Source organism: Cottoperca gobio, chromosome 13 (genome assembly GCF_900634415.1).
Source record: "Cottoperca gobio chromosome 13, fCotGob3.1, whole genome shotgun sequence".
Lineage (NCBI taxonomy): Eukaryota > Metazoa > Chordata > Actinopteri > Perciformes > Bovichtidae > Cottoperca > Cottoperca gobio.
Window position 1 is genome coordinate 17,717,800 of NC_041367.1, and position 14,042 is coordinate 17,731,841.

At 41.7% G+C, this 14,042-nt stretch overlaps 4 protein-coding genes across 4 annotated transcripts; 3 read left to right on the forward strand and 1 right to left on the reverse strand.

Moving 5' to 3' along the window:
• On the forward strand, nucleotides 1–4,453 carry guca1c (guanylate cyclase activator 1C). The gene is made up of 4 exons (XM_029446377.1): nucleotides 1–195; nucleotides 570–719; nucleotides 1,213–1,300; nucleotides 3,545–4,453. The coding sequence occupies exons 1-4, from the start codon at nucleotides 1–3 to the stop codon at nucleotides 3,679–3,681; spliced, it is 570 nt and encodes a 189-aa protein (XP_029302237.1). The 3' UTR covers nucleotides 3,682–4,453.
• Nucleotides 4,454–5,540: 1,087 nt separating this feature from the next.
• On the forward strand, nucleotides 5,541–6,377 carry thrsp (thyroid hormone responsive). The gene has a single exon (XM_029446592.1). It carries the CDS (start codon nucleotides 5,591–5,593, stop codon nucleotides 6,005–6,007), a length of 417 nt encoding a protein of 138 aa, XP_029302452.1. The 5' UTR covers nucleotides 5,541–5,590; the 3' UTR covers nucleotides 6,008–6,377.
• ndufc2 (NADH:ubiquinone oxidoreductase subunit C2) lies at nucleotides 6,278–7,769 on the reverse strand. The gene is made up of 3 exons (XM_029446593.1): nucleotides 7,514–7,769; nucleotides 6,697–6,840; nucleotides 6,278–6,468 (listed from the first exon to the last, which is right to left on the reverse strand). The coding sequence occupies exons 1-3, from the start codon at nucleotides 7,650–7,652 to the stop codon at nucleotides 6,419–6,421; spliced, it is 333 nt and encodes a 110-aa protein (XP_029302453.1). The 5' UTR covers nucleotides 7,653–7,769; the 3' UTR covers nucleotides 6,278–6,418.
• Nucleotides 7,770–8,983: 1,214 nt separating this feature from the next.
• Nucleotides 8,984–12,385, forward strand: rab30 (RAB30, member RAS oncogene family). Its single transcript, XM_029446134.1, has 5 exons — nucleotides 8,984–9,118; nucleotides 10,416–10,514; nucleotides 10,602–10,685; nucleotides 10,778–10,961; nucleotides 11,326–12,385. The coding sequence occupies exons 2-5, from the start codon at nucleotides 10,422–10,424 to the stop codon at nucleotides 11,574–11,576; spliced, it is 612 nt and encodes a 203-aa protein (XP_029301994.1). The 5' UTR covers nucleotides 8,984–9,118; nucleotides 10,416–10,421; the 3' UTR covers nucleotides 11,577–12,385.
• The last annotated feature ends 1,657 nt before the right edge of the window (nucleotides 12,386–14,042 follow it).

Sequence of the window (14,042 nt, forward strand, 5' to 3'; positions counted from 1 at the left end):
ATGGGCTCCCAAAACTCCACCCTGGATGATATCTTGGAGGAGGACATGCATCACTGGTACACCAAATTCATGAAGGAGTCCCCTTCAGGGCTCATAACGCTATTTGAGCTCAAGACTATGCTTGACATGAACGGTATGACAGAGGAGGCCGCCAGCTATGTGGACCAGGTGTTCTTTACCTTTGACATGGATGGGGTAAGAAATCACCTGCAACTGAGTTCTTCTTGATTCCCTCAAAAGTTTGGTAACTGGATTTTCCAACTGACAATTGAATACATCAAATTAGTTCTCTGGTATTGTAGAACCAAACTTTGCAAAGGAAAAGTGGATTCGCATGAACAGCGTAACATTTTAAAAAGATTGTGGAGGTCTCTGGATCAATTAACATTAAACTCTTTCACAAAGCTTATATGCTATAGTTTCTTCAGAATTGCTTAGAATGATAAAACGCTAAATTAAATAATTATTTTAAAAATCTTAAATTGAAATAATATATTTTGTTGCTGCTGTGAAAGCAAATGGTTTCATAGTCCTGCCTTAAACTATACTTTCCATGTGTCTTATTGCAGGATGGCTACATAGACTTTGTGGAATACATTGCAGCAATAAGTTTATTACTGAAAGGAGAAATTAACCAGAAGCTAAAGTGGTACTTCAAGCTCTTTGATCAAGATGGAAATGGGAAAATTGACAAGGAGGAACTGGAGACTATATTCAAGGTATATTTTCTTTGAGTGTTTCACTGATCCAAGGTACTGAGAAGCTCAAAGTTTCCTGAATAGTAAACCTTAGCAGCTCTACTCACCTTGCATGAGGCCATGCACCTGACATCTAATCTAGGGGCTTCTTATCAGACCCTAAGCCTAGATTTGGCCCTATGACCTCATTCGGTCACTAAAGCAGTCATACAGAAACCTTACATGACAACTGTTCACCATTCTATTACTGTAGATACTGACACTTTTCAATCAAATCATACTACATATACTGTGGAATGCAGTTCATGTTGCTAAATATCATGGCTTGTAGTAATAGTCAGTAGGTGTAATAGAACCTGTATAATTGTATTATTGTTTTTATTCTCACATATTAAGTATCCTAGTTAGTTCTTGCATTAAGCAGCTAAATGGGAGAGGCACAATGTTTAATTAAAATGACAGACCTTTGAAAGTTCATTTAACTAACAATTAACTTTGCTCATTCTTTAATCAGGCTATTCAAGATATCACCAGAAGTTACGACATCCCTCCAGAAGAGATTGTAACTCTTATATATGAGAAGATTGATGTTAATGGAGAAGGTGAGGAATATTTTCAATCCAGGACTAATGTGATAGAATAATTATTAGCCCTGAACATGACAATGATGTTCTGTAGGGTCGCTGGAACCGACAGAACTGAACCCAAAAGCACGACACAGAGACAGGCAGAATGCAATATAGTTCAGTTTACTCAGTAATATAGGCAGGGTCAAATACCGGTAAATCAGTCCAAAAGGCAAACAAATCCAGTAAGGGAAAGGCAGAAGAATAGGGGTCCAGAAACAGGCAGGTACTGCACTCTCCTACCACGTCGCCGGGATTTGAGGAGGCGACGAACAGTGTAAACAGGTCCCACTTCGATGAGCCGGAGGGGTGGCGGGGGTCTGAAACGGGCGCTCTTTAACAGGCTTGACTTTGGATACATGGAATGTGGGGTGAAACCTCATGGAAGGCGGTAGACGAAGACGGACAGCTAGCAGGATTGATGACCCTCGAGACAGGGAATGGACCCACAAAACGTGGAGCCAACTTCTTGGATTCTACTCTGAGGGGTAGATCCTTTGTAGATAACCAGACCCGTTGCCCCGGCGTGTACAGGGGGGCAGGAATGTGACGTCGATTGGCGGATTGTTGGTAACGTTCTGAAGAGCGCAGGAGTGTGAGGCAAGCCTGTCTCCATGCGAGTCGACACAGACCTACCTGCACAGAGGGAACACTGGCCTCATGTTCCTGCTCTGGGAAGAGTGGTGGCTGGTAACCCCGAGAGCACTGGAAGGGTGAGAGACCAGTGGCAAAGCTGGGAAGGGTGTTGTGAGCATACTCGATCCACAAGAGTTTTAGACCAGGAGGAGGGGATGCGGGAAGCGAGGCAGCGTAGAGCTGTCTCCATCTCTTGGTTCATTCTGCCTGACCATTGGATTGGGGGTGAAAACCAGATGACTAGAGGCCCCCAGCAGCCTGTAAGACCAAAAGCGAGGGGTGAATTGTGGACCATGGTCAGAGACCACATCACAGGGCAGACCATGAAGTCAGAACACCTGTTGGGGCATAATCTCTGCTGTTTCTTTGGCAGTAGGCAATTCGGTAAGTGGAATGAATTGAGCAGACTTGGAAAATAGATTAATGACAGTGAGTAGGACTGTGTTACCGTCAGAGAGTGGTAGGCCAGTGACAAAATCCAATGATGTGGGACCATGGACGAGCTGGAACTGGCAAGGGAATGGAGAAGACCGGAGGGGGCCTGGTGAGAGGTCTTGTTTTGAGAGCAGACCGGACAGGCCGCGACAAATCCTCTGGTGTCCGCCTCCATGGAAGACCACCAGAAGCGTTGACGAAGCAGCGCTAGGGTGCGTCTCACCCCAGGGTGACAAGCCAGGTGAGACGAATGCCCCCACTGGAGGACCTGAGCACGGAGACTGGCAGAAACAAGCAAACTGTCATCTGGACAAGCACTGGGAGCAGGATGTTCAGCGTGGGAGCGCTTTACCTTGTCCTCCACGTCCCAAGTTACTGCACCGATGACACATGCAGAAGGAAGGATACCTTCCGGACTTGGAGGGAAAACTCTACGACTGGAATTGACAGGAAAGGGCGTCGGGTTTCACATTCGCTCGTTGCGAAGAGACATTGTCTGCATAGCCTCCGTATTGTACATATTGTACTGTAAGGTTTGCTGGAACCGACAGAACTGAACCCAAAAGCACGACACAGAGACAGGCAGAATGCAATATAGTTCAGTTTACTCAGTAATCCAGGCAGGGTCAAATACCGGTAAATCAGTCCAAAAGGCAAACAAATCCAGTAAGGGAAAGGCAGAAGAATCGGAGTCCAGAAACAGGCAGGGTCAAAACGGGCAGGTCAAGAAAACTAAATAGGTAAACTAGACGATCGCTGGAGAGCTTGGCAGGAAAACACAAGACAATCTGGCAGGGAACAAGTGGGAGAGACCTGGTATATATCCTCTGAGAGAACTAATGAGGGAATGAGAAGCAGGTGAGGAGATGGGCTGTGGAAACCAGGTGAGGGGAATAAATTGATTGCAGGCAGTGAGGATGAACCAGCATCTGAAATGATAAGAGAATTACTGACAAGGTAAAACCAAATGAAAACAAACTAATAGTGGGTGGAATGCTTGACATGTTCAGTAAAAATATTGCTTGAATATGAGGCGTCAATGAACACTCTAGTAGTTGGTAACGTCCTAATATATCATCCCAATTCTGACTAACCCTAATGTTTGAAATGTGTTGATGCTTTTTTCAACTTTTCTACGTTACTCCTCAGGTGAGCTGACACTGGAGGAGTTCATCAGTGGAGCACAGGATCATCCCGACATCATGGATATGCTCGCCAAGATGATGGATCTTACGAACGTCCTGGAAATCATTATCAAAGGTCAACAGAAGAAAGCTATAAACTGAATCGATATCAACAAGCTGGACTGTGTGGAGAATTAAATAGTTTTTTAAGGATTTTCAGAATGCAACAGTTTTAAGGAAAGATTATACTGTATGTGCTTGATTGGTGAAAAGCCAAGCCCTATCTCAAACTGCACAGATTGAACTGCATGAAGTGCATGAACCGACTGATCAGTCCCACACGGATATGATCTCACTGTATGTTGCCCGAGGGAAGCAGAGAATCTGCCTCTTCCCTCTGCTTGTGCTCTCACATTTCTTGAACAGCGGCCCTTCAGTTTTGTGACATTTTAAAAGATTTTAACAAACGTGTTTGGAGATTCTCTCAGTGAAGGGAGGCCCCTCTGCTTTCAGGTTACCATCACGGTTCGAGTAGATGGTGCAAAGCAAGGTGAATAAATCACTTTGATTTACTATAAGAGCTTATTGAGAGCGGGTCATATTGTATAGGACTCTTGGTTTACAGAACTGTCAGACTCTTTGTGAATTTCTTTCAAAACTTAGTTAGAGAAAGCACTTCCTGTGGCATCTATGGCATAATTACTGCTTTTGGCTGTTAACACTGTAGGTTAACATCTAAAACACTCACTGAGATTGTGTGTTCTTTGTTTTGTGTTGTTTTATATGTACATTTTACAAAAACCTACACTATGAAAATATATGTAAAAATATTTGGCATGAAATGTAATGCTTTACTATATTTTACAGTTATTAAGGTTACAATGTTGCCTTAAAAATGTTTTTTTCTTCTTTTAAAAAGAAAATCATATTCACACTTGCAGTTTACTGTGTTATTCTTCCATTTTTCACCAGATTAAGATGCAGGAGTAAGTAGGGCTGACACAATATCAGATTTTGGCGATTATTATGGCCAAAATAATTTGCGATAGCAATATCTATAAACATTTTTCACCATTATTGAAAGGATACAGGTTTTGTAACTATTGGAGTCTATAAAATCTGGGCAAATGCAGCACTCTCTCAATTATTAGCAATTCTATCTTATTATAAATGTGAAGTGGAAGCCAATGCATGTTGTCCAAAAATAACCAAACTGCAAACATACACTATTTCACTGTATGAAAGCATATTTTAAATCCCACCTGATGCTAAGGGCAGCTATCATTCTAAATGATGAATCTTTGTCTTTTAATGTGACACAAGCTGGTCTTTTGTGTTCACGTAGTGCTTGGCTCCTCTTCTGAACTAGTCTGCCAAGGGACAAACCGTCTGTAGAGCTTTCATTTCGATTTGTGCAGAAATGACCAGAGCTGTTCCTACACTTGAAAGAACCTTATTATCAGTCGTTATTTAGTTTCGAGGGGACCCAGACCTACAAATGTTTGCACCCTTCCTTAATTTTTATGATTAATAAAGGAACTTAATAAAGTTTAATTTTCTTTGAAGAACAGTTCCTCTTTGCCTTTTCAATACTATGTGACAACAGAAGAACCAGGAGTTCAAGACACTAAGATGACCTGCAAATGTAAACACAACTGACCTTGGTTTAACACTGAGGCTCTTTTTGTTGCGGCAAAAAAAGGCATCCCTCAGCTCATTTTCTAACTTAAATTAATAAATACGAAACAATGTTATCCGTATATACTGTGGTCATGTAAACATAATGATCGACATGGTTTGACCGAGGTACATTTAGGTGATACAAGTCAGACATTATTATGACATCGGAGAAATTGCACATTGTGTAAATCAAATAAAGATAAGAGTTTGACTCCACATAGCACTCACAGCGTTCCTAAATGTAATCAGGTGATGCAATTACGTAACAGCTCTGATCATCCCACAAGTGCTCATCATATAAATTCACAAATATTTGCTCTTGTGCCTTTGCACTGCACACTGCTTCCTACTGTCAGAAGATAGGAACAGCCAACCACATCCAACTGGAACCATGCAGTCTGCCGAAGCCAAATTTAACAAAAACAGCCTGCTCTTGGCTCTGAGACGGTACAGCTCAGCTGTTAGTGACATGGAGCACACCATCCTCCTGCCAAGCCTGCTGCGAGATGTGCCCTCTGATGAGGTGTGGGACTGTGAAGCAGCAGAGGAGTCCTGCAGAGACCTGCATAGCAACTACCTGATGCTCAAGGCCATAAGAAACACAGTGGAGAGCAGCCTGATTCTCCTGGATGACCACAAGGCCAATAACACAGCACTCAACAAGACCCTGGAGCCTCTCTTGGACACAGATCCTGAAGCTCTATTCCGCTTCCACCTCAGAGGACTATTTTCTGTGATGAGTGACCTCACCAAGAAGACTCAGAGTCTCACTGTCAAATATATGGACATTATTGGGGTGGCAAACTAGAAAAAAAGAAAGACATGTGGACATCAAACTAATTATCTGGTGTTTGTAAAAGTGCTGTACAACTTTTTTTAAAGACAGTTTACATTCAGTACCCTATACTAACTATCATTCATTTGCTAACTGTAATAGTCCCTGAAAACTATGGTTTGAAGATATGGCAACTGTTAATGAAATGATTGTGAAACAACAGAGCAGTGTGCTACGATTGATTTATGTCCAAACACACAAACTCATTGTGCATATGACTAATCAGGAAAATTAGTCAGAAAATGTTGAATTTGGGTATTTGTTTTATTTACATAACTATATTTCGCACAATAAATGATTTCACACAAAGACCACTCAAGACAGATGGTAGTCTGCAAGTGATTTCTCCCTTCCTCCCCCTTCCATCTCAGCAGTCGCAAACACCTAGCGCACAGGATAGAAAGGCTCGACAATCTCTGCAAAGGTCTTTTTTTCTGGTGACAGAAACAGAGAAAAAACATTTGGTTACACACATACATGGGTCAACATGTTTTTTTACTTCTATGTAAAGACTTACAAATGTTGTATTGTACTTAAAAAAAACAAAACAGAAAGTATGACACAACCTACACGACATGGGGCTTCTCAAGACATGAAACATGAAAAGTATTGTTTGGTTCCTGTGTCTTCTGTCAGAGCAAAAACACAAAACAATCACTTACCCTTTGCTGCAAATTCCTCTGGGTGGAGTTTGATATACTCGTTCACATCTCGATCAAGTCTGGCATTAGTGTAATTTTCATATTTTGTAATGTAGTAGCCGATGAACCAACCCATTGTTGCAAAAAGGAATTGTCGGTGAACGCCTAAAAAAAGGAAAATGGGACAAATGATGAGTGTGTTTATAGAACACAACACAACACTAAAATATGAACTCTGGCACTGAAAGCACAAATAAAAGCTTTCTTATCAAATAAAAATAAAATAAAAGTTTCAAAAAGTTAGATTTAGGTATTTTTTCACTACCTGGTACCGAAATTAAGTTAAATTGAAAACTATAATAAAGAAATACACCAAGCATAAGTAGACTACATCAGATTGAGCATACAGTTTGCATCTCAAAAAACTAAAACTAAAATGAGCACCAAAAAACAGACCCTGAAATGTGTTGTTTATTATGAGTTAAATAAAGATGATATGATGATTGCTAACAATATTATTTAGCCTGTTCTATGTGTTTCTAACGTTACAGAACAGGGCAATTAATTAATCGGTAGTTTGCGATTATTTACCAGTTAATTTGAGACCAGAGGAAATAAAAAGGTAGGTAATCAAACACTTTGAGCTATCATAACGAAGGTGTATAACAAGTTACTGCTCTGTTATAGCACAACATGTTGACTCCTGCCAAGTTCACCATGTCAGGGCAGGTTTCTTCTGCATTCTGATTAACTGTGGTGTGCACAATAGGCTAGAGGAAGGTGCACCTCAATATACAAGATAAAGTCTTAATGATTTAATGCTAACACACATGCTAACCTGATTTTAGAGGCGGCCTGTGGATAATGGCATTATGAAGCACCGCGGTGCACCAGCCTGCACCCGCCAGCCACACCGAGTTCCTGTTGATGACTCCCGGAGGAGGGAGACACTTTCCCTGTTCTGGTATTAACCCCATGACGAGAAATTCCCCCTTCAATCGCAAAATGTGAGTGACCTCCCGACTGCCTTCGTTTACTTATCGGCTATCACCTCTCGTAGGAAGTCAAGGACATGTGTGCAACCCAATGAAACGTCCGGGCACAACTAATGACAACCACTTTAGTTCCGTCTATCCTGTTTCCTAGCAACCAACGCCAGAAGGAAAAACTTTACATTGAGCAATACAATATGTTTCGATGAAATTACATAGATTAGATTTTATATGAAATAATATACACACAATGCTCTTATCCACACACGGTAAAGGGGATATTTACGTTAACCGAGGCTCGCTCCTTGACGTTACAGTCTACGGGCTCGCTGTAAGACACTGGATCACTAAACTACTAACGTTTGTAGGATAAACAGATAGCGTTATTATGACTTTATGTTTTGTTTTTAAATATATTAGGACCATATGAGTAGGACTTTCTAGTTCGCATTAGTTGTCACTGTAGCAATTGTAGGCTAGAGCTGTAGCCGTACCAGTAGCTACTATTTTCAGCGGCGTAAGTAAAGCGAGGAGTAGTAACGTTAGTTAGTTACAGCTCCTCAGAAAAACACGCACGTGCAGTACTTATTATATTACCTCTTAATATAACATCGATGGAGTAGATGTATTGAGGGTCAAATGCATGACAATGAACAACAATAAAAAAGTTCCAAAAACTAAATGATTTAACAAGCTAGTCTACCTGTGAATTCAGTTATGAAATAAGAAACAAAATAAATTAAATAAACATTCGGTTAAAGGATTGTGCAAAAACACTTTTTATTCAATGAAGACAAAATAATAGGCTACATGGATCATATGTGTCAAATATTGTTTGGGTATTTGTCGCTTTTCTGTTTTTCTGCGTGACTAGAGAATTGTAATAGAGATTAGTATCCACTAGAAATAAGGTTTGGTCTTCTATTGGTTCATTTTAATTTCTGTATTAAAAAAAGAAAATTGGATTAAAAGTCTATTGAGTTATTTTCAAAATAAATTAATATATGGTTACCATAAATCATGAACTTTATTTTTGACCTGCTTTCCTTCATTGAACGTTTTGCATATCAATCCAAAACTATTTTAGAATACATACAATGCTTTACAGGATATATTCTGTGTAACATTTTAAATGACACCTTTTATTGTTTATACAATATTTGTCTGATATTCTCCTTGCCTTTTTCCAATGCAAGTCACCATAAATAGAAGACCAGTACATTTGCATTGGGGGAATATTATTCTCTACATGTACTGAGTTACTTTGCATGTGAGTTGATGACATCATTGAGTGCAGTCCTCCTCCTCCTCTATCAGACGGGCTGCTGCTGAGCTGCTGAGGATACACAGCCAGAGGAATTATGCCCTGCCCAGCAGTGGCTTTGCCTATTTGATGAGGTGACCTATGCATACCAAGTAGTTATAAATCCGGGGATATCCCCGTGTTTTTGGTAAGTGAAAACTATTTCCAGACTCGATTCGCAGGGTTGATTTAGATTTTTCTCTTCTGCATCGGTAGATAGTGTCAAAATGGCTCGAGTCACACGGTAGCTGCTAGTTGCTACTGTTGCTAGCTTCGCCCTAATGGCTATCAACTCAGACTGTAAACGAAGCTTTATAAGGAAGAAATGTAACGTTAACTAAGATCAAGTCTGTGCAGAATGTGCTACATGTGCTGTTAATTTGCATCACAAAACAAGAGAAAAGGGCGAAGAAGGAAATGCGACACAGGGAACAATTAATATGCAAGCGATTTCAGGTGAATTAAACCCTGCACAATTATTCATTGTATCCCGGTTGGCATTCAGTGATTCGCGTCGTCTTGCAAGCAACAGTTTGATTTCTTCTGATGTTTTTTTTAAACATGAGATTTTGAGTTTTTACGCACGTATAGGCCCGACTCTCAGTGCTGGTATCGGAGCAGATGTAACGGGACCTACTGCAGAGAATACTAAAATCATATGTTACTACCCCTGTTCACATGCATTTCACTGTGTGTGTGGACGCTGACAAAAGTAACAGATCCGTCATCTACACATATGTGTTCAATGTTGCAGATTATTCTCTCCAACAGTGTTTAGAGCCTCCGTGACTCCATTATCCCCCAAAAGTGGTGCACGGCCCCCTAAAACTGCGCTATGCAAAGAATATTAGGAATCTTACATTGTGCACATTTGGTGTAAAAATGGGGGAAATCACTATAAAAGCTTCTAAAAAACATTTCCTCTGTGTGCTGAGTGGTCGAAGCTTTAATGATGGAGCATCGAGGATAAAATATGTATTTTATGATTTATATGAGTACCAGAGATTGTAACGACAACATTAATAACTGTTTTATTAAACTGAGACTTGAGGGACAGAAACTTTTGTTTTGAGTAATTAGTTGGCAAAATGGACATTTATTTTAACTTTAGTTTCCAGTGCTATCAGTGTATTTGTGCAACTGAGCTAGATCTGAATTCAAATGTACATACTGAACATCTGGACCAGTGCATATTTAACTCACACAGAAGGATTATTCAGTTGAAATGTCAGCTGCGATCTCTCCTGAGGATGCTGGCCTGTACACCAGAGTCACAACAGTGTTGGTAGTTTCCTCAGCAACGCCACTGTCCAGGACTTTTCAGAATTTTGCCAGTAGCATCAACATCTGCTCGAGACAAATGTGATCCCTTTGGTCAAATCCAGTGATTTCATGTTAGTGCATTTACTAATGACCCACTTCTTTTCTTCCTATATTTCTCACAGGTTAGCATGAGCATGGAAGATTATGACTACCTGTTCAAAATAGTTCTGATAGGAAATGCTGGAGTTGGGAAGACATGCCTTGTCCGGCGCTTTACTCAGGTTTGTAAAAGTTCGAGCTTATGAGTTTGGAGTTATTGAGTTATAGAGTATTTGAGTATCACACACATATTTCTGTTGTCCTTTTAGGGCCTTTTCCCACCTGGACAAGGGGCTACTATTGGAGTAGATTTCATGATTAAAACAGTGGAAATCAAAGGGGAGAAGGTCAAGGTACAACAATATTAAAATACAAAATCTGAGGCCTTTATATTTTGTATTCATTTGGATGTAAAGTTGCTCATTTCATATATTGTGTTTTCCAGCTGCAGATATGGGACACAGCTGGGCAGGAGAGATTTCGCTCCATTACTCAGAGTTATTACCGTAGTGCCAACGCCCTCATTCTTACGTACGACATTACCTGTGAGGACTCTTTCAGGTGCCTTCCAGAGTGGCTGAGGGAGATTGAGCAGTATGCCAACAACCAGGTGGTGACTATATTAGTCGGTAAGAAGCTTTATTTTTGTACTGTAATAACTGATAGACCTCTTAAATCATTATAAGATCACTGTGAATAATACTGTGCACTATATTTGACTGGAACTGGCCAATTTAAATGTGAGCATGAATTACAGAGCTGATACCAGTTTTGTTAACATTCATTTTATTGTGTGATTTTCACTTCTCAAGAAAGACATGATATTTGTCTGGAATAAAAAGCTTACACACTGTCTTTGCTTACATCCGTCCCACACATGCATGCACACACCTCCACTTCCTGTCTCATCTACGCCCACCACTGTTCAGAAAGACAATCTGCGTTGGGACACTTGTTACGTTTGTTGACAGATGGATGTTTCATGTCTTACAGGTAATAAAATAGATCTGGCAGAGAAGAGAGAGGTTCTCAGACAGAGGGCTGAAGACTTTGCTGAGACTCAGAGCATGCTGTATCTGGAGACCTCAGCCAAAGAGTCCGACAATGTTGAGAAACTTTTCCTCGACCTGGCCTGTGAACTCATTCGAGAGGCCAAGCAGAACAAGCTGGATAACAATGACACTGCCCCAATGCCTGGCGAGGGTAAAACCATCAGTTACTTGACCTGCTGCAACCTCAATTAGAGAGCTCAGACTGGCCTGGCAACGCAGTGGCCATTGACTATAGAGGGCAGATGGCTGAGCCCCAATGCCTCCGTCCCTCTAAAATGGCATAATGCCACTTCTTAGTCCCATCATTTCTAGTCCCATGCCTTTTTTAAACTGTACAAGGGAGTTAGTCAACTTTAGTTTGGCCTTCCAGAAACAAGCATTTTAGATGCTGCCATTATGGAAGACTGTGTCCCCGATGCAACAGGATGTAAAGTGTGTCTGATGCATCCAGGAATCTGAGTAGGGCTCCATTTTGTCCTCTTCATGGTGAAATGGCAGAATGTTCCTGTTTGGGCTTTAGGATCCATTTTCATTAAACATCAATATTCACCAGCAGTATTATGTGAGTAAAAAGTTCTACCAGGTATTTTGTTACAGATTCCACATAGCTGACAACAAGTGTCATGATAATTGGAGGTTATCAATAAATGATAACAATATGTTTACATACAGTACGTTTTTGAGATGACCAAGTCTGATCAAGTTACAAAAATGTTTTGCCAACTTGCCCTAAAATCTGTTGCACAATCATTTACTCCCCGCTAGTTTCTTCTGCTCTAAGAATTGTGTACAATTTTAATCTAATTTCTGAGTAGTTTTTTGCACCCGTCATTACAAACTGTGAAATATTGGTTCCCAATAGAAGATTTTTACTTGCTGCTAAAATATGTTTTTGTGTCAGATAACATTAACTCCATCCATCCATCCATCATCTACCGCTTATCCGGGATCGGGTCGCGGGGGCAGCAGCTCCAGTAAGGAACCCCAATCTTCCCTTCTCCGGGCCACATCCTCCAGCTCCGACTGGGGGATCCTGAGGCGTTCCCAGGCCAGTGAGGAGATATAATCTCTCCACCGAGTCCTGGGTCTTCCCCGGGGTCTCCTCCCAGCTGGACGTGCCTGGAACACCTCCCTAGGGAGGCGCCCAGGTGGCATCCTTACTAGATGCCCGAACCACCTCAACTGGCTCCTTTCAACGTAAAGGAGCAGCGGCTCTACTCCGAGTCTCTCACGGATGGCTGAGCTTCTCACCCTATCTCTAAGGGAGACGCCAGCCACCCGTCTGAGAAAACCCATTTCGGCCGCTTGTACCCGTGATCTCGTTCTTTCGGTCATGACCCAGCCTTCATGACCATAGGTGAGGGTAGGAACGAAGATCGACCGGTATATTGAGAGCTTTGCCTTCTGGCTCAGCTCTCTTTTCGTCACAACGGTGCGGTAAAGTGACTGTAATACCGCCCCCGCTGCGCCGATTCTCCGGCCAATCTCTCGCTCCATTGTCCCCTCACTCGCGAACAAGACCCCGAGGTACTTGAACTCCTTCACTTGGGGTAATGGCTCATTCCCTACCCGGAGTAGGCAATCCACCGGTTTCCTGCTGAGAGCCATGGCCTCAGATTTGGAGGTGCTGATCCTCATCCCAACCGCTGCACACTCGGCTGCGAACCGATCCAGTGAGTGTTGAAGGTCATAGACCGATGATGCCATAAGGACCACATCATCTGCAAAGAGCAGCGATGAGATCCTCAGGTCACCGAACTGCAACCCCTCTCCTCCACGACTACGCCTCGATATCCCATCCATGAACATCACGAACAGGATTGGTGATAAAGCGCAGCCCTGGCGGAGGCCAACATTCACGGGAAACGAGTCCGACTTACTGCCGAGTATCCGGACACAACTCTCGCTTTGGGCGTACAGGGATTGGATGGCCCTCAAAAGTGACCCCCTCACCCCATACTCCCGCAGCACCTCCCACAGTATCACCCGGGGGACCCGGTCATACGCCTTCTCCAGATCCACAAAACACATGTAGACCGGATGGGCGTACTCCCAGGCCCCCTCCAGGATCCTTGCAAGAGTAAAGAGTTGGTCTGTTGTTCCACGACCAGGACGGAATCCGCATTGTTCCTCTTCAATCAGAGGTTCGACTACCATTAATATAACATTAACTGAAACATATAAATACTACATTGAAACAGTATTCTGTGACGCCATTCATTTCTTCTTAGCATACTTGCAGTGCTTGCGATTAGTCTGTTGATATAATATGAAGCAGTTGGAAAGGCCTCAGAGTCATCAGTAGAAATGATAAACATTTCAATCAACTGACTTTTTTATTTGACTGTCAGCTATTTCTTTTACCCATAGACGTAAATATTTCTGCCTTTGTTGTTGCTGCCTAGCCATGAAATTGTATCACTTCTTATTTGTTTGAAGGGGTATGTTCATGTAGTTTCGTATAGAACTTGTCGTACTTCATATTCCTTTATTGTGAAATTTCTTGATTGTCCAGCATGTTTTGCCATAATTTGTAGTGTCTAACTTTATCTTTCATATATTTGCAATAACTGTAACAGTACTGTATTGCACAATGCCATATACTGCACACTTATTATTTGTATTGTAACATTTAGTTTTTTGTTGTACAGACTTGTA